The sequence below is a fragment of the Phoxinus phoxinus genome, assembly GCF_949152265.1.
Source record: "Phoxinus phoxinus genome assembly, chromosome: 2".
Lineage (NCBI taxonomy): Eukaryota > Metazoa > Chordata > Actinopteri > Cypriniformes > Leuciscidae > Phoxinus > Phoxinus phoxinus.
In genome coordinates, this window is record NC_136877.1 from 12,127,222 (window position 1) to 12,148,423 (window position 21,202).

The 21,202-nt window shown below is 38.8% G+C and overlaps 1 protein-coding gene across 1 annotated transcript in view; it reads left to right on the plus strand.

Annotated features, from left to right (window-relative positions):
* arhgef40 (Rho guanine nucleotide exchange factor (GEF) 40) overlaps positions 1-21,202 on the plus strand; it is a 44,668-nt gene that overhangs the window by 14,331 nt on the left and 9,135 nt on the right. The window contains 18 exon segments of the mRNA XM_079592235.1: positions 5-514; positions 688-914; positions 1,631-1,780; positions 1,850-1,964; positions 2,205-2,298; positions 2,394-2,480; positions 2,876-2,992; positions 4,059-4,157; positions 4,298-4,449; positions 4,981-5,119; positions 7,466-7,585; positions 7,741-7,932; positions 8,636-9,133; positions 10,316-10,680; positions 11,988-12,237; positions 15,127-15,216; positions 15,974-16,177; positions 18,648-18,827. Coding sequence (XP_079448361.1) covers positions 5-514; positions 688-914; positions 1,631-1,780; positions 1,850-1,964; positions 2,205-2,298; positions 2,394-2,480; positions 2,876-2,992; positions 4,059-4,157; positions 4,298-4,449; positions 4,981-5,119; positions 7,466-7,585; positions 7,741-7,932; positions 8,636-9,133; positions 10,316-10,680; positions 11,988-12,237; positions 15,127-15,216; positions 15,974-16,177; positions 18,648-18,827 — 3,589 coding nt within the window.

Genomic DNA, 21,202 nt, shown 5'->3' on the forward strand with positions numbered 1-21,202 from the left:
TGCCCTGGGTAGAGTGTCAGAGAAAAAGGGGTTCAAGCAGGCGACGTTCCATAGATGCAAGTGATGTGGCAAAGAACAACGCAGAGAGTCTTGGAGAAGGACAACAGGACCACAGTCAAAGATCACACTGTGGCTGTGATGATAACATATTGGACAGCACTTTAAACAGTAGACATGAGCTTGCAACAGTAACAAATCCCTCCGATGCTGCAGATAATGGCACTATCCCGTTGGCTGTTTATGAGGAAACAGAAGGCATAAACAAGCAATCTGGACAATCTAGGACAAGTACAACATCCCTCCAAGATTGTTCCCTGAAAAATGCATCTGATTTAACAGGTTGTGCGCAAAGCAGAACCAGACATTCAGACAATACCAGTGATGAGAAAGCAGATACAATTCTGCCACCATCAGGTACTATGAGTACCATGGGAGAAAAGCGTGCTGGAAAGTCAGATAACTTTGTTTGTCCCAGAGGAAAAGAAGTAAAAACTGGTGGATTCAGAGCACCCAGGTATGGTCATGTAGACATTTATAGTCCCAAATATGAAATTCCAGTAATGCTTCAAATATTTTTGTTTGCACCATCTTGCTGTGCCCACCACTGTCTGTACAAGCGATACCATACCACTATAACCATACATAATCTGTTTAATCACTAAAACACATACATTTGCTTTCCTACAGGAGGAAAAGGAAAGCCAAAGGAGGCAAAGGGAAGGGCAAATCCAATGGCCGTGTCCAACATAAAGGCAAGGGTGACCAAGTCATCTCAAAGACCCAGAGCAAAACCATCCACCCAATCAGCCATTCTAGCCAATCAGAGGACACTCCTCAGCTTTCCAAAGATTGCAAAGTCTGTGTACCAGCCACTGATGCAGAAACCGATGCAAAGTCAAAGGCCAAAGATGGAGGTATGTTCTGATCAGCACAGTTAATGCTTATCAGTGACCTCACAATGAGAAAGTAAATCATTGCCTAATCCAGTGGTTTCCAGACTGGGGGGCACGACCCCTAGGGGTAATTAAAAGAGGGCTTGGCAAGGCTAAGGGAAAGTGTACAGTCAGTAGATTGTTACTGTATGCAAAAGAAACCTCTTCAGGGTGATACAAGACCCCACTGCATAATTATCTCACTTATTATTGGGCTACTTGCCACATAAGTAAATAATTAAACCAAAAATAGTAGTTTAATAGTAAATTTTGACAGTTTAAACAGTGTTATCGTTGTATTGAGTATTGCAGGGAGGCTTGTAAAAATATAATGAATGATGCTTGGTTATACTTATGCACTAAGCATGGACAAGTTTGTGAAAGGACTGCTAGTGCCAGATAAATGTAAATCAGATGCTGAATCTACTTCATATTCACAAATACCAAACAACGTGTCTAGAACCTATTATAATCAGTGATGCTGTCTACTGGATACAGCTGATATGACACAACAAATTCCAGACAGTGAACTGATGTCCTGTTCTTTTTCTGACGTGCTCCTACACAAAGGAAAAAGGTGACAAGGATGTGGGGGCTTGAAAATAATTTTCTCTACAAAAAGGGGGTGTGGCAGAAAAAGTTTGGGAACCACTGGCTTACTCCATACTCAATCTGTTTAAATTCAAAATGTATTGCAGAAAGCCAGTCTGACACATCCTTTCCTGACCATTACCAAAAAGAGATGGGATTATCTGAATCTACTGCTCACTTGGAGTCCAAATCTCCCCCTCCTCATCTTAGAGACTTAGATTTCAATCTTCTGCAGTCAGGAAAGCTAAAATTAACAGGTAAATCTTCTTGCTTAGTGGTTACAAAATATTTGCTTTTCCCTTAACATTAAGTGATTTCTTATGTAGGTACTATGGATCGACTGGGACGAGCATTGGCTTTCACAGAAAGTCATCTCCCAGAGGATGGTTGGAACACAGATGAAATGATCAAAGTGTTGTCCTGCTATTACACCATCACCAGGTATGTTATTTAACCCATTTGACAGAGACCATCACAACTGTCATAATAACACATATCACATGCATTGGTTTCTTTTGAAAAACATTCATATTGAGTGAGCTAAAGTTAGAGTTAGAGTTGGCCAGGGTTTTGGTAAATGCCCGGTGCTTCACTGAATTTTAGACTGGAGGGCACTATCTCATGACCTTTTACTGTGCTTGGCTAATGTGCGTACTATGCTGTGCTTTTTTTAAATAACAGACCAATGGCCAAAGAGAAGGGTCTTACTGTTATAGTGGACAGCAGAAAGTCTGCCCCGTCTGAACTCTGTCTTTCTGCACTGAAGCTCTTCAAGGTGAGTCAGTGCACTGACTGTTTTTGATCCAGCTGGCACTTTATATTGATTCTAAATTTTTTTCCTGTGTGTTTGTGTCGGCTTGTGTTTAACAGGAACAGACAGCAACAGGCCTTGACTCGATTCTTATCCTAACCGAGGAACAAGAAGAATTGACCCAACCGGGTCTGGATGGAATAGAGGTTCATGTTTATACACTGAGTTCAATTTGTATCAATCAATTTGGGCTAACACAAAATAGGAAATGGTAGGGAAGGATCTTTCTAATCACTTGTTGTGATCAACAACTATGTGACAAACATAAGACAGATTGAGGAGCAAGGAAGGCTACATCCAAAATGTGAAATCCATCAGCACCTCAAACATTAGATTGTATTATATGTGTGTCACAGATACCATCTCAGACATAGAAAGCAAAGATTCCGTAGTTACAACAGTTGGCAGCACTTTTTTCTTCTTTCGGCTCCTCCACATCCCCAGGGAGTTCGTTCAGTTCCTGTGGGAAAGATTAATGTTTAGTCTAGCGCTCAAGCATTTGAGTAGATAATAAAACTCATTATCTATTTTACTCTCTCAGGTGCATTCAGTACGAGGTACAGGCATCCTTCAGCAGTTTGTGGACAAGCAGCAGTTACCCAGAGAAATGGGTGGAGACTTTAACCACTCACATGATGACTGGCTCACTTTCAGACTGGTAAGAAATTACTTGGCAAGTTGTCTTACATAGCCAGATATTTGGCACGGTTCACATTACAGCTTATTCTGACTATCCAGCTAGTGGATGTCTAGTTTACTTGCTACTAAAAGTCTTTAACAAATTAATGTATTTCAAGAATTTTGCGCCAGGTATCTGACAAACTTTGACAAATCCAGTGTTAGTTCTTCTTAAAAGTGCCCACTGTATCAACCTGGTGTCTTGTAGATACGACTTTGTTTCTAATGTTTATAAATACTAGTAGGCTACGGACTGCTACACATGACTGATAGAAAGTGCATAGCACCTTATAAACCTTTCAAGACCATAAAATCTGAAGTCATAGTTTATATAATGAATGTGATATACTTAATTTAAAAAATACTACTGCACTACTAACCATACTCCTGTGGCAAGATTCACCACCAGAGAAGTTACGTGGAAATAGGAGTCACAGAAATCTTTTGGTGACTTTTTCAGGCTAGGATAAACTATCTAGGTAACATTAGCACTTACCTGATATAGTATTTGGTAGCATTAAAGGTTAAAATACAGTAGCCTACTGGTGTTTTCTGAAAAGAAAATACACTAAAAGACACAAAAACACAGACTGATTTGAGTACTTATGTGTATAAGTACATAGTGCTTCAAGGAAATTAATAGTTGATTAATTTCTTAATACTGTATATCAGGGTTGCAAAACTCAGGAGGGCCACAGCTCTGCAGAGTTTAGCTTCAACCCTGGTCCAACACACAAAGAAAGTAATGGTAAAAATACTACAAGAGCAAATATGCAGGAAAAATAGAGACCGTAACGTATGCACTTTTATGTAACCTGTCCATTTACATAAAAACAACAAAAAAAGTTTTAATGGACGTGTGTGTGTGGGTGCGTGTGTGTGTTTGTGTAAACTTAGCACTTCGGATAAATATATTTAGAATCTTTAAGTTAAGTTATACTCTTAAAAAGCACAAATAAACGTAAATCTAAACGTTTTAAGAATTACCACAAGCCTGACGCAACATCTGCAGTAGATTAACATGCTCTTCCTAATGCTCTACACAGAGTTTGGAGCAGTTGACTGAGTGCTGTGAGTGCGCCCTCAACCTGCTGGGAGACGCACTGCAGTCTATGGACACAGAACCACTACCTGACAGTATTAAGGTTAAGCAGCATTTGATGGCAATATGATTTGCTGTCTATAATGTATTTCAATACTTAATTGTTTGTTATGCAACAACTATGCAGATACGGACATATTAGTTATTAGACTGTTTCTAATAACTAATTCTATTCACCTTTAGAATGTTCCCTGCAGCGCTGACAAACACAAACAGTTAATGACAAGCATTCTCACTGACCAGCGGCTGACAGAGCTGCAGCAGAGGGGTGGGGCTTGGCTGGCAGGTCTGGCCAATTGGACATCAGGGTTGGCACAGAAATCACCAGACTGCAAGTATGTATAGAATAGATAAAGAATACATTTTAATATTGTGTAAAATTAGTTCACATTTTACTTAGTTTCACTTAAAGGAACACTCCGACTTTTTGGAACTTTAGCCTATTCACCGTATCCCCCAGAGTTAGATAAGTCCATACATACCTTTTTCATCTCCGTGCGTGCTATGAGTCTGTTTGACGCACCCACCGCTAGCCTAGCTTAGCACAAAGACTGGATGTAAATGGTTGCAGCTAGCATACTAATCCAAATAAGTGACAAAATAACGCAAACATTTTCCTTTTTACATGTTGTGATTTGTATAGTCACCTTTAGAATAGCGCGCACGGAGAGCGTGCTACAGACTTATAGCACGCACGGAGATGAAAAAGGTATGTATGGACTTATCTAACTCTGGGGGGATGAGGTGAATAGGCTAAAGTCCCAAAAAGTCGGAGTGTTCCTTTAAATTTAATCTGTAGTGGACATTTAAAGTTGTTTGTGTAAAATCTGGAATGTTGCTGACGTATTTCTGCTTTTTGCTTTTAGGGCTGCATTAGCAGTGACCTCTAACCTATATGACAGTGTGGATGATGCGCTTCACCGGCTGGTGCGTGTGTCCAATCAGAGGGGTCGTGACCTCGAATCACTGGGGAGACTGGCTACACTTGTGGATAAACTGGACAAGGTACGGTATGTGTACCGGATAAAGAGAAGATTTGTCAACTGAATATTAATCAGGTAGTAGTTAGGAATTATTTTAGATAGAAGACAATCAGACAGAAAGACATACGTATATTACACCTGCTTCCATTTTTCAAGTTATCCCGAAGACCTTTAAAGCAGGGCTATGCAGTTTCGGGAATTTCTTCGCTGTATTCTCGCTTTTTGCTCGCAGGTTTCTCTATAGAGCTCCCCCTACAGCTTCGGAATAGATATTTGACAACAGTGTCGAAAAACTCGTTGGCGACTCTTAGATACAAGAGGCTAGTAGATCAACGACATCAAAGCAGACGAGACATTCTTTACAGCGTCTTCTTCATTCGGGGCAATAATCAGCGCAATAACTAATAGACATAATTTTAGCAGATATTTTTAGTTGTAAAGCAATTCGTTACATCGTGAGACCTTATATCACGTGATACTTTGTGACGTGCCGGCCCGCCAGCCCAAAGTTGCCAGGGTGGTTTTTCCGCTCACAGGCGATAGGGGGTGCGAGACGACCACCATTCAACCCGAAACAAAGTAATATAACCATTCCAATGACTCCGAACCTGTTCAGTTAAGGTAAAAAAAAAACTGCATAGTTCACCTTTAATAGCTTGTTAAACTGATGCAGTGAGATCCAGGCAGACGAGCAATGATTATGTCAGAGATCAAATTTTAATAAGGAATTTTATTAATTAAATATAAAAATTTTAATAGCAAATAAGTTTCAAGATAAGATAGAAAAATAAATCTAAGCATTAATATCCAAAGTATTGTCTCTAACAGATGAAGTTTGTGAAGATCAGAGAAAAGAAAAGCCCAAAAGAAGTAAGATATTTGCAGAATGCAAGGAGAGGAAGAAGAAGCAGAATAAGAAGCCCTGAGTCCTCTGAAACTAAACATTTTATATGCTATAACTACATAACAGGAAGGGAAAGTACCTACTGAAGTTCTTTCTTTGTACTTCTCTTGCAACCATTTAATGATGCTGGTCTTATTAGGTCCACCATAACTTAAAGCAATTGTTTAACACCTTTAAACTTTAAGAGAATATTGCAGATCTTGCATTTTGATGAAAAACATACCCCGGTCAACAGGATGAACCTGTTGGTAGGATGAACAGGATGAACAGTATATGGTAGAATATATGTAAATGGTAAAATAAATAATAACATGTAAAATAATAATCATAAGGAATATAATGATTAATGATGATTAGATGAATACATAGCAATGGCTAGAAATCATGAAGAAAATATACACAATAAAAAAAAAAATTTAATGAATTAAAATATAAAATATTTTGCATACACCATAAACTGTGTTTGATGAGGATTGTACCTTAACTCTCAGAGTTGAATTATTTGTAACTCAAATAATTGTAACTCAAGGCCCGGAGTTGAATTATTATGCAGCGTAGACATTGCTGATTATAATGGGAACGTTCGAGAGAGTCCAGAACAATGAACTCACGCTGAACTGACAGTCACGTGAAACTGTGTAAACTTGCAGCTTTGTTGATTATAATGGGAGCTTTCCAGTTTTGACACATCGTGTCACTCACTTGCTTTGAATAACTGTTTTGTTTTTTAAGCTTTTAGGAGAACAATGCTGAGCATTTAGGTAGTGTGTTTTGAATGACTAATGCAATACCTTGTATAACAGCAATGAAGTCATTCAGAAACGGCTTGTTTTGGATGTATTCATAGAGAAAATGGCATGGACTGATGATATAAATTATAGGAAGGAAAAGTTGACATGAAAATGAAAAGCACCATAAAAGATGCATGCACTATATTTTTTATGCACAGTCTGAAATGGCTGTTGTTGTTTTTTCACTGAAAATATCCTCTCACCCTTTTGAATGAGAACTTTAAATAATATACATTCTTTAAAGTTTCTGTAATTTAAATTTTTTTTTATTTTTTTTTATTTAGATTAAATGTATTTTTTAGATGTATTAATTTTAGTACTTCAACTTTTTTATTTCAGGTAGTTGCCAAGGCGATGCAAGTTAAACATTTTCATCTAATATTTATAATATTAAATTATAAATTGTAAATTTCTCCTTTTGTGTTTATTGGAACAATGAAACAAAGTAATTCAACAAGAGGGTGTGAGGACATGAGCGTAAATAATGACAGAAATGTATTTTTTTATGAACTATTCCTTTCTTAATGGAAAAAACAACAACAATTACAAGTTTTCTCATAATTTTGCAGTTCTAATACATGTATTTCATTACAAATGACATCGACATCTTGTTTCCTTCTCTCTGTGTGTGTGTGTGTGTGTGTGTGTGTGTGTGTGTGTGTGTTTGCTCTAGTGTGAGAGAGACATAGAGCACATACAGGAGCAGCTAGAGGACTATAAACACCCTCCTCTGTCTCTCAGCAGACTGTCACTCAAACAGCACAAGTTTAAGAGCTTCAGAGACACTGCTATGGTCAGTGTGTTTGATAACTACAACTGAAATAGACTTTCATATATGATCTGAGAGATGCTTCTCATTTTCACACATTTGTTATTTGATCTAGTCTATTCCGCACATGTGCAGCTTAAAAAAAACGATCAGCTAGGTTTGCATTTGTGTGTGTTTAGGAGCTTCACAGTGAGACTCTGGTGTTGCTGGCAGAGGTGGAGAGCTGGTCTGAGCTGGATTGGTCTGGTCTCAGAACCGTGCTGGACAAACTCCCTCCAATAAGGGAAAGAGTGCGAGACATGTCTCACCTTCTGTCAGACTGCTGGACACAGCTGGACAACACACAACGACTACTGTCTACACTTACTGAGGTAAAGCACAAACTAATACACACACAGGGATGTCATATTAATCTAAACAGGAAACAATATTAAACTATTAACTGTCTGCCAATTGGGTAAGGAAAATAAACTCACTGTAGGCAATGCAAAAAATGAATGCATGTTCCAGCTCTTCTTATATGCAATTCATCCATTTAACTTGAATCTTTAATCAAAATGTCATAACTGACTCTTTTTTGCAATGCCACATAATTTTTTTTTTTTTTTTTAAATGACAGTTGAACCAATTAATTAAGTAATTTAGACACTTGCAATTTCTGTTTCATGCTAACTTAAATTCAAGACTTTTAAAATTCATCTCACAGTAAATTATGTTAGTTAATTAGTAAAAAAAAAAGTGCGGTCACATTTATCATTGCTCTATGAAATTTCGTGGGCAAAATCCAGGTATTTCAATAGGAATCTGCGCAATCAGTGAGGGTGAAACATTATTGACAATGGACCTTTTTTGGCCACAAAATATCACCGAAATTTAGTTAGTGTGACCTTAAGGAAATTATTATTATAATTAATTTGCAGTGTTAAAGCATTTACTTAGGTGCTCTCAATTGTTTGGATCCCACTGTATACCATTGCTGCAATATATAATAAATTTTTGGCTTTCTACATTCCTTTCCTACATACACACACTTTTGCCAGTAATCATGACTACATCTCCATTCCTCCCCTGCAGGCATCTCAGTGGTGTGATGTGGTGTCGTCCTCCTCTCCTTCCTCTTCCTCGTCCTCTCCTCTCTCCTCTCTTCCTCCTATCCCTCCATCACGTTTCCAGGATGCTCGTGCTCTTGCACTGGAACTGGGCGGAGGGGCTTTGTTGGACCTCTGGTCTCAGACTCTGGAGCGCTATCAAAAAACACTGGCTCAGTTTAAGAGCCGAATCCTGCAGGCGGAAAGAGGTTTGTCTACAGCCCAGGGTCAGGAACAGGACTCCGGGGGACGAGGGAGGACTCCTGCCCCCAGCACCTCCAGTTTGGGGGATTTAGAGGGGGAAATCGAGCCGGACTGGTGCCCTGGAGGAGAGGGGGGCATGCAGTCCTGGGGTTCACTGGCGTCTCTCTTCCGGCCACAAAACTGCTCAACACTCAAGATTGGAGAGGAGAAGAAGAAAGATGGGGTGAATCCAGGAGGGGGAAAGTTTCTGCAAAATCTGCTGCACCCAGCCAAAAAAAATGTTAGTGTTTTAGAATGACAGAGTTGCAGTCGTGTTCAACATCCAAAATAATGAACATCCAAAATAATACGTCTATTGCTACTCCTGTCAATGAAAGGTGAACTGAGAAAACCATCCAGAAAAAACACCAAGCAACACCCCCTAACAGCTATATAGAAACTTCATAGCAACCACCAACCACTTAACAACACCCTATCAACTACATAGCAACACCCTGGGAACCATCCATAATGCTCTAACAACCTCCAGCAACACTGTATCAACCACCAGGACCCCTAACAACTGCATACCAACACCCTAGCAACTGGATACCAATGCCCTGGGATTCACCCATAACACTCTAGCAACCATCAGAAATTCCCTGGCAGTTGCATTGCAACTCACTAGAAACTCACTAGCAAACTGCACAGCAACGCTTTAGCAGCTATATATAAACACCCTAGCAACTATCAAGCAGCTCCCTAGTAACCACCAAGAATACACTAGAAACTGCCTAGCAACACCCTAGAAACTGCAAAGCAATGGCCTAGTACCTATTTAGCAACTCTGTGGAGCACCCTAACACCCACCTAGCAGCACCCTAGCAACCATCTAGAAACTGCTTAGCAACACCCTATAAACTGCATAGCAACTCCCTTGCAACCACATAACTAAACCTGGGAACCATCCAGAAAACCATAACAACCATATAGCACCACCCTAGCAACCACATAGAAACATTCTGGGAACCATTTAGAACACAGTTAAAATCATATAGCAATACTCTTGTACTCTTGCAAACACCAAGAACCCCCTAACAACTGCATAGCAATACCCAAGCAACTGTACACCAATGCTCTGGGATCCCCCCAAAACACCATACAACCTTTTAGAACACCCAAAAAATATCACAGCAACTCCCTGGGTACAACGAAGAAGAACACACTAGAAACTGCTGAGCAACACACCAGAAACTGCTTAGCAACACCCTTGCAACTGCATAGCAACCCTACATAACATCAATACATATAGTTAGGACATGCAGATTTAAACCATGTGTTATGGTGCAAGTCATACAAAAGTTTGCCAGTTATTACTTGCATTTTATTTGTAGCTAGTGCCAATTTGGTTTGTGTTTTTTTTTTTTTTTTTTTTGAGATTTTATGTTAAAACAAATAATTAATTGCAATTGTCCTGCTGTAGCCCACAGATGCACCACGCCCTCCCAAACCCCCTCGCAAGCGCCATCCCAGTTTTGACCTTCAGGCTCTGCTGGCCCCACGTCGTTCAGCCGCCGTGTCTAAACCTGCTGAGTCCACATCGGGCCAGTCTTCTCCGCTATCCTGGCTGGGCCGTCGGGCTCTGACAGATCCCATCCTTACGGCGGGAGTGACAGCAGCGGTTCCAGGATGGAGGGATCCTACTGGAGGAGGAGGAGTGCTCATAAGAGGAGTGGAGGTTAGCAGTAAAGAAGTGGCGGATCATACTGGCTTCACGCGCCAACATGTGCTTCTCAGCCGCACTGAAAGAGAGACAGGGGTGGAGAGAGCAGGAGCGACTGCACAAAGGTGTGTTTGTGGCAGGTTTCTCTTCAGAACTGTTTCCCCAAACAACCACATAACAATGCCCTTGGATCTACACAGAGCAATCTAGCAGCTATTTAAAATTCCCATCTCCCCTAGGAACCATCTAGCAATAGCCTGGGGACCTCCCAGAGCACCCTAGCAGCCACCAAGAACTCATTCCAGCACTCTAGTAACTCCCTAGCAACCACTAAGAACACACTAGAACCTGCCTAGCTTCACACTGGCAACTGTATAGCAATGCATTAGCAACCCCATATACTGTATGAGTTCACTTTGTGTTATAATTTTGTGTTTGTGGCCACACACCTCGCCAGATATAATGTACCATCCTATTGCGTTTGACTTTTCAGACTGATTGAAACACTGTTTAAACTAGTTATTTCTTGAATTTTTGTGACTTTGTCATTTAGGGTCATGAATGTGCATGCAAAGTCTTGACACATAGATGTGTTTTGTAAAGGCTATATCAATTTTGGTTACAAAATAACCCCCATTAAAACCAAATAACCTTTATTGTAACTCGTCAAACACTAAAATATGAAATACATGAGAACTTATGAAATGTAAAAGTCAAAGTTTACTTGAAATTCTGACTTGTCTTCTGAATCATCCTTAGAAAATTTGCTGTTTCTTTATCTATTTGAGCTTCAAAGGAAAACCCCCCCGAAAGGATACTATTGGTGTGAGAAACCCATTTTACCCTCACAAGGGTTTGAGAACCAGACATAAAAAGGCAGGGGCAAATGACACAAAGTACAAGATAGAAATAGATGGAAATTATAAAGTTTCCGCATTTCATTTTTTCGTCTCTGACAAGCTGCAATCGAGGTTTTTCTTTTTACATTGATCTTTAGTGTAAATGTTAAGATATGAATATACGTAGAGGTGGATATGTATGCATAGATTGCATATGTACATATGGGAATGTTATTGTTTTAATTGTTTTATATTTTTTATGTATATTATGTTGTGTTGGGGTCCTTGTGTGTGGTGTATAGTGAAGCCAAAGACAAATTTCCACTTGTGGACAATAAAGGAACTAAACTAAACTAAAACTAAACATTTAATAGTGTACATTTTTGGCAAATTTGCATGGAAACTAATTGTCAATTTGACTGCAACACAAAGGGAGTATCTATTTTTTTAAAACAACAGGGATAAGATCAATGACAAATAAGGCATTACAAGATCATAATAGATTTTCATGAAGAAATCTTGTTTAAACCATTTTGTGGGTAAGATTCTTTTAATGACATCTTTTCCTCACTTTTTGTCTCTCTCTATCACAGCAAGCTCTATTTACAGTGGTGTCGGCTGGTCAGCACAGAGAGGCAGTATGTTGCTGTTCTTAAAGGTGTGGAGGAAAACTACTTGCCTCTTCTAGAGTCTTCAGATGTCCCATCTACACTGAGAGGAAAGACAGAGTCACTCTTCAGTAACTGGAAGAGCCTCTCTGCCTTCCATTCGCAGTTACTCCTCCCAGCCATGGAGGGCGCTCTCTCCCAGACACTACAGCAGACCGATTGTTTTAGTAAATACGTGAGTAACATCTTACTAGTGTGTACAGTGGCTGTATCCAAAATCACATACTTTCCTACTATATAGTAGGGGGGAAACAAAATGTGACAAGAATAGTATGTACTAATTTAAATTACCCGGATGACTTGCTACTTGCGGCAGGATTCAGAATAGTGCATACAATAGAAACTTTACAATCCCATGAGGCCACGGGAGAGGATTTGTAATTTACAGAAAATCGACGCAACTGATGCTGGTAGGTCACGTGATAGTGACAACAGGGTGAATGTAGTATGTCCGGATTACATACTACACACATTCATACTATATAGAACGTATAGAAAGTTTTTTTCCCAAATAAGTTAAGCGTAAACCCCACCCATAGCTGATTCTAAAGATTTTATTGGTCATGTTAATCAGTGCAAACTGTGTACTAAATACTAAACCACTATCCCAAGCCTCACCTTAATCTTATATAGCATTGGTAGCACTTCCTGATACATAGCATTACATTTTTTAAGACTTGCATAATTTGGCAAAACAATCAAGAAATACAAAGACGACATGGAACAATGAACTGAGGAAACTTAGATCTTAAAGGCCCACTGAAGTGCCTTGGAACGCGCAGCTTTGTATGATGCATTGACTTAATTTGAAGTTGATGTAAAATTAAGCTAAGGCAGGACATATTGAATGGCTCCTCCCCCTTTTCAAATAGCCAATAGCGTTTAGTTTACCTCACAGACGGCAAGTCGTACTTGACAGCACCATGGAAGCGAATCCGAGCGCTGATGATAAGTTGGATTCAATAGTAGAGGTGTGAATAAATTCTAGCCATTTCATTCTTAACCAACATACAGTTGGAAAACGGAATAAAACTAATAAAAAGCGTTTTTAGCAACCGGACACACATCTCCAACCCATATTGCTCCGTGATGTGTCACCGGTCGCTTTGGTCTGGTGGTATTTATAGCATAGGGGGCGGGAGGCATTATATTCTAGAGAGCATGGACAGAAGATGTGATGAGAAGCTGAAGTTCACAGGGATGTCATAAAAATCCGTGATCCATTTTAGCGGAAGTGAGAGACTAAGTTTTGAATGCTTATATCTCCTAAATGGGAATTTTGTCATTTTTTTGGAACACACCAGCTTATTCATAAAAACTAAAAGCTAAAAAACGTAAATGTTGATTTCAGGGGGCCTTTATATAGGCCATATGCACAGCTGCACTACTTCCTGAACTTGTGCAGGCTCCTTTGTTTCCTGTCTGCCAGGATTGGCCAAACTGATTAATCCAGGTGTGTCTGATTATTGTTGTTGGTCAGACACACCTGGATTAATCAGTTTGGCCAATCCTGGCAGACAGGAAACAAAGGAGCCTGCACAAGTTCAGGAAGTAGTGAAGCTGTGCATAGGGCCTATACACAAGGAGTGTTAATGAACTGAACAGAACAGGTGCGCAATTAATTCGGAACAATGGAAGGATGTCCTAAACAGGACATTACAAATAGGCAATGATGTCCAAACTTTTAAGTAAAAAACAACAGCATAAAGGTAGTGTAAGAATTAGGGCTGTTTTCGACTAAGGATTTTCATAGTCGAATCTGATTCGTTAGATTTTGCCATAGTCGACTGATAGTCGAACCTTTTTTTTTTAGATAGCAGCTAGATTTTTTCCATTTCAAACAAAAGAGCTAAAAAACACATATCACACATATATCATAACATTTCATAAACATGAGGAGCAATATGAGAGAGAAATTTGGTGATCGTTGTTTAGGTAGGCTACATTAAACCACGTAAAGCTTTTTAACGCACATGAGAACCGCGTGGAGTCAACTCACAGCCGCTCCGCAGCCCTGCTGAAAATGTGAAGCAGAAACGCTTAATATCAGATAACGTCCATAATAATTGGACTCCGGGTTCGATTTTTTTTTACCATTTTCAGTGGTTATGAGGAGCAATATGAGAGGGAAATTTGGTAATCGTTGTTTAGGTACATTAAACCACGTAAAGCTTTTTAACGCACATGAGAACCGTGTGGAGTCAACCCACAGCCGCTCCGCAGCCCTGCTGAAAATGTGAAGCAGATTTTTGAATACATTTTTATTTATTTACATTAGTAAGCTACAGGACATCGTCTTTCAAAACGACCTGCGCGAAAGCGAAAAAATAAATAAAATTGTACCCAGCCCTTCTGAAAATGCGAATGCGTCTCTGTCCCCAGCACATTTCAAACCAAACTGACGCCCATGTATTCGACTATGAGGTTCATAGTCGAATCAGACCTCTCCGAATCGAATCGTCGAATCCTCGACTATTAGAAGTCAGCCCTAGTAAAAATAATACAATTAACTCCAGTGGTTTATTCCAAGTGTTCTGAGACAAGATGATCTCTTTATTACAATATTTATTTCCTTCACACGTCACGTCTCATTTTTCATCTCATGCTCTTCACTGACACTTTTGTTTTATTAGTAACTAAATACAGTATCTTTAGTTAACCTTATTAGTCAAATATGTTGTTGTAAATAATGCCACAACTGAGGAACAGTCGTTATTTTTGCAATAATTGATGCAATTTGCTCATAAATGAATGCTAATGATGTAATATTTGGATTTTCTCATTTTTATATTACAACGGTTATATTAAGAAGGCTAAAAAAACAAAATAGCAAAGGGGGAAAAGAAAGTTTTAATGTGGCCTCCATATAACAAGAAGTTTCATATATATATATATATATATATATATATATATATATATATATATATAAGCAGCCCCTGGGCAATAAAAGTTGAAGAAACACCCCAGTACAAGGTTAACTTAACGGTCCCAAGAATGTTATGAATAATGAAATGTTGGCATGTATTAATATGAATACTCATGCTGGACACTCTCTGCTCCACAGAAGGATCAGTTCTTTCTATATTCCCACTACATCCGTATGAGACCTGAGCCGGATGCTCTGCTCATCAGTCAGGCTGCTGACTTCTTCAGGGTGAGAAACCAACAAGGATATAACATACTTTAATTGATTAATATGCCAAGACATGCAGCAGAGGTTTAGCTATGTCCAAATGGCACATTCCGCCAATAGAATATAAAATAGTGCCTGAATGTGTTCTACAATACCTTCTTTTTGTGCTATGCTTTTCCCACATATCTAATAGTTTTTCTTACAAAAACATGATGTTTGTGCCTCTAGTGCTTTAAAAAAGTAATGGGATGCCAGTTTATGCCCTGCCCTTGTGAAACAGAAGTACACTTAATCATACATACTTATCTCTTTATCAAAAAGTGTCATTATGGGAAAACTACACTTTAAAAGAATATATACTTAAGTGTGAACTAAATGTAATGTTCTCAGGCACTTAAATGCATGTTAATTGCAATTAAATGAAACCTTTGTATAGTTCAAATTTATATGAAATGCAGTTAGCTGAAGTTTAGAGTGCATTTTGACCCACTTAAATAGGACTTAATCACATCTATATATATATATAATTTCATAATTACTTATATTATATTTTTAAATATTGTTAAAGCATACTGCTTAATGTACTGGATGACTCTGAATCATTAGTCTAACCTATCCATACTTGGCTCAACATATTATAGAATAGTTCATGTTGCACTACTGTCTTTGCCCACAGGGTGGCAACAGTGTTTTTGATGTCTGTGCCATAAAAATAAAACATTGTTAAATTAATCAGCCGGATCTCTGTCTCTCTCTCTCTCTCTCTATCTCTCTCCAGTCAAAGCTGTCTTCCTCTCTTGTTCCCGCTCCTCCATTTCCTCAGTGTCTCTGCACTCCCATTCAGAGACTGGAGCAGTACTGCCAGACACTAGAGGAACTGGGCGGTCTTAATCCCACTTCAGACTCCGCCCTCTCCATCCTAAAACACGCCCAGCGGCACGGAGCAGATCTGCGAGCCAGTGATCTCATCACGGGGTGTCTAGTAAGAGAATAACACATTCATTCATGTCTGAGTCTACAGTATGTCTTTGTGTAGTCACAGTGAGCATTTCCACTGCAGTGCTGCCTCCTGATGGTCAAAAGAGAGCAGCTTGATGCAGTTTAAAGCACGACAGATCACAACAACAACATAATATTATAACTTATACATGCTAACATACTAACATTTTAAAGTGCCCCTATTATGCTATTTTAAAGGTTTTGGAGGTCTTCTACAATAGGTTTACATGCATCAAAGATGGAGAAACACTTTCATTTTCTCATAATATGCATTGCACATCACACCATTTTTCAATGGTTCTCAAACGACTCGTCGGATGAATCTGTCTCTCTAAATCCCCCCTCTCCGAGAGCCTACTCTGCTCTGATTGGCCAGATGGCCTAGTCTGTTACGATTGGTTTACCAAGTCCTCAGCGATTGTACACACTGATGATGTCGATTTTCAAGCCAAACCTCTATTAAGAGATGTTTCAACTGTAATTCCTCACCATCAGCATCAGCATTAAGTGTCTGTCCATCAACAAACTGATGTGTATATTTCTAATTTACTGCGGTGCACATGCTGGAACTTTATATTACCGGTAATAACGGTATACGTTAGCCGAACACTAACGTGAATGACTGATGTGACATTAAAGTTTGCACAGCAAATCTTCCTTTATCTTTACTCAAAGTAGTAAGAACGAAAGACAATTTGCATTAATAGACAGTTTTAGGTAATAGTGCCCCACAGCTGCTTAGCAGAACTATTTCAGTAAGACAGTAATAATGTGAGTTAGCCGGAAACTGATAAAATATTAAACACAAAACTACATATTTTGAACATCCAGAACTTTGAGATTTGTGAAGCAGTAATCAGTAAAGTTACGTGTTTGAGGGCGGGTCAAGTTGTTCGCGGGCGGACAATGTACAACATGGGCAGTCATTATGCAAATGTTTTGTCTAGTGTTGTTGAACCGTAGCGCAGGCGGACTCGACAGACGACTTGTTTAGGTGGTTCAGAGTTGACTAATTCTAAAGACAATAACTTTATTTATCGTGCACTTTCAAAAGTTTGGCACTTTTCCACTGCATGGTATGGTTCAGTAATAGTACCACCTCTGTTGAGATTCCATGCGTGCTGTACTGATACTTAAATGTGACGTGTAAACACTGCAGATCACTGATTGGTCAGAGATAATCGTCACTATCAGCGTCATTGGATTTGCAACACGAAAACCCAAACCCGCTAGATTTAATAGACCGCAACAACCACCTCAATATAATTTGTTCGCAATTTTTTTTAATGACTTGCTTGAAAAAAATACAAAAATAATGAATGACTGATTCGTGGTCAGTAGACGAGGTGCAGTCGTTCCTCTCATTGGTAGCTGAGGCGCGGATCCAGCGAGAGCTGGTTGGGGCGACCAGGAATGAAAACGTTTTTCAGCATCTATAACGATCAGTCTATAATCCCACCCACTTTGAACGATACTAAATTGCAGAGGAAAAGCAAAGCGAGTCTAGCCGTGCCGTGTTGAGCCGAGTCATACCAGTGGAAAAGCAGAAATAATTAATGTTTACATTCACAAACAGCTATATTACACACTGCAATAAAGGTAATATTCGAAAAACCATAATAGGGTCACTTTAACATCAGACCTGCTGGTCTGAAATTATGAAATTAAGCTCATTACTTTTACAGTATCTTCATCACTTGGACAAAATCAATTGGATCATTCTTCAAAATATAGTGCTTTTCTATCTATCTATCTATCTATCTATCTATCTATCTATCTATCTATCTATCTATCTATCTATCTATCTATCTATCTATCTATCTATCTATCTATCTATCTATCTATATATATATATATATATATATATATATAGGCTTCAAGATATTAATAAAAACGATAATAACACTGTTCCATGTAGCTCAAATTGCTGCCAATAACACCAAGATAACAGATTTTTGATTTCCAACACATATTCTGGCAAGGATTTATACATTGAAAGCACTGAAAATGTCTTTGGATAAAGTGTTTGGACAGTGTGATGAATAACATCTGCTTTAATAATGTGCAACACGTACATATCTGTTAACATCTCAAAAATGTGGTTTCATGACCCTTTTCATGAACTCTGTCCCCGCCATTGACAGAAATTACCATCATTTATGAGACTATGCTTCCCCGCCAATGACAGAAATTTCCATGTTTTCATTGTTATATAAGTAGGGGGCGCTATTAGGTATCTCCTGAAAGAGTACAGAATCTCCTGATCAAAATCACATCAAATCACACAACAACAAGGAGATGATCCTCTGCTGTGCTTATAAATCATACTAAGTGATATTTTTTTGTAAATGTAAAAACTAAGTACGTTTTCTGTGATGTTTATGGTTAGGGGATAGAATATACAGTTACAATGTCCCCATAAAACATGAAAATCCAACGCGTGTGTGTTTCAGATACCCGTGGCGGAGCGTGGAGAGCTGGTGCGTCAGGGTGAGCTGTGTGTGTGCGGTGGAGGCAGAAGAAAAAAGACTGGAATCAGAAATGTCTTCCTCTATCAGAACTACGTCATCTTCACCAAACACAAAACACCCAACCCGGGAAGCAGTGTGTACAGTTTCAAACACAGCATTAAGGTACACACACACACATGCTGTGGGGGGTGGGGGTGTATACTAGTGTACTGCACAGTATACTGCCTGCAATTTTCAAAAAAATTACAACCATATGAGGCGATACATTTCACACAACCTCATTAAAGGTGAGTTGTTTATGTGGCACTGACTCTCGTAAAAAAAAACAAACAAGTGTTTTAATTCACCTTTAGCTAAGCCCCGCCCCCCTTAGTTACTGTTGCTACCTCCGACAACTTCAACTGGGCTCTGGTTTGGTATCAACATGGCTTATGCTGTGACGGCTCTTCCTGCTGAAATTTTATCAAACTTTTATAAAGCAGCAAATAAAGTGTCCGATAGAAGTAGGCTAAAGGGGCTGCAGTGTGCGTTCGAAGGCTATATTCAAGACATACCGGAGAAACACAAGCGACAACAAGGCATCCAGAGGCAAAAGCATAACGGTCACAGTCAAAAAATGAACCACAGCATATCCTAATCGAGACGGAGGCTGTGACTAACAATATCTGGAGAAACACTGTTCATGCAAAGCTGGGTAGGTCTCTATTCACTTCTATAATAATCGTTATTATTTACAAAGCAAACGGACTACGCGAGTATAAAGTTTTATTTATTAGCAGCGTGTGCTAGCGCATCAAAAATTAGGGCAGAGAACCGAAATCATAACCTAAACCAGCATAAAACGGTCTAGTATAACTTCACAGTAAGGTTAAAAGCTAACGTTACAGTAAATGTATCTTAGAGCACAAAAGTGAGCTTGTTGATCATTGAGGGGTTTCGCTGACTGAGGACGTCCACACAGTTTAATCCAAAGACGACACTTGTCAGTATTTAACTTCGGTTTTGGGAAGGGGAAAAAACGGACACCCCCCTCCAACCTCTCTGGGAAACGCATATCTGTGTTACAAATGCCCCAGGCACAACGTTTAACCATATTTTTTATAAAATGACGACGTAATAGCCTGCCGAGACCAAAAATATGAGCCGCCTGTGTTGAAGTCAATGGAGCGCCGTGAAAAAGTGTCGGACCCTCTGTGGAAGCTCGTTCTTGGCTGCGCTGTGATTGGTCAATCTACATTCTAGGGCGTGGCTTAGCCAAAGGCGAATTGTAGTGAATGTGCATTTGTAGTTTTCAAAGTATATTTAATAATATGTACTTTCAAATAATATTAGATTCATTAAATAAAAGGCCACTTAAGTGTACTTAAAAAGAGTATACTTTCAGTAATATATTTTTTAACCCACTTTGTAAAAGAGATTTGTAATAATGTACTTTTACAGTAAAACTTTTAATTTGACATTTTAAATCGTTTTTATAATATTTTATTTTGCTTTAAAGAACATCACACTACGGTAATAAAAGTACACTTAATCAGATGTGTTGACTAACATACTACTGCATATGTAAAGTATTGATTATATTTTTTACTTTAGTGTGTTACTAATATACTAAATTGCAACTTCATTATTACAAATGTGCAATTACTAATATGTTAGAAAACATGACATTCAAGTTTCAATGGAAATTACATTAAAATACATTTTAGTTCAACATAAATGCTTGTTAGTACATTCAGCAGTAAACAAACCATTTTTATAATTATGAAATTACACAGAAAGATGTACTTAAGTCCTACTTAAATGGGTCAAAAGGCAATCTAGAGGTTAGCTAATTGCATTTAACATGCAATTAAGTCTCCGAAAACATTACATTAATTTAACACTTAAAGGGTTAGTTTACCCAAAAATGAAAATTAGCTCATGATTTACTCACCCTGAAGCCATCCTTTGTGTATATGACATTCTTCTTTCAGATGAATGCACTCAGAGTTATATTAAAACATGTCCTGGGTCTTCCAAGCTTTACACTGGGAGTGAATGGCTGGAGAAAATTTTAACCCAAAAAAGTGCATCCATCCATGATAAAAATACTCTACACGGCTCCGGTGGGTTAATAAAGGCATTCTTAAAGGAACACTCCACTTTTGTTGGAAATAGGCTCATTTTCCAACTCCCCTAGAGTTAAACAGTTGAGTTTTACCGTTTTCGAATCCATTCAGCTGATCTCCGGGTCTGGCGGTAGCACTTTTAGCATAGCTTAGCATAGATCATTGACTCTGATTAGACCGTTAGCATCTCTCTCAAAAAAATGACCAAAGAGTTTCGATATATTTCCTATTTAAAACTTGACTCTTCTGTAGTTACATTGTGTACTAAGACCGACAGAAAATGAAAAGTTGCGATTTTCTGGGCCAATATGACTAGGAACTATACTATCATTGCTGCGTAATAATCAAGGAACTGTGCAGCCGTACCAGCAGGCGCAATGATATTAGGCAGTGCCTGAAAATAGTCCCCAGCTCGATAACTTCCAACGT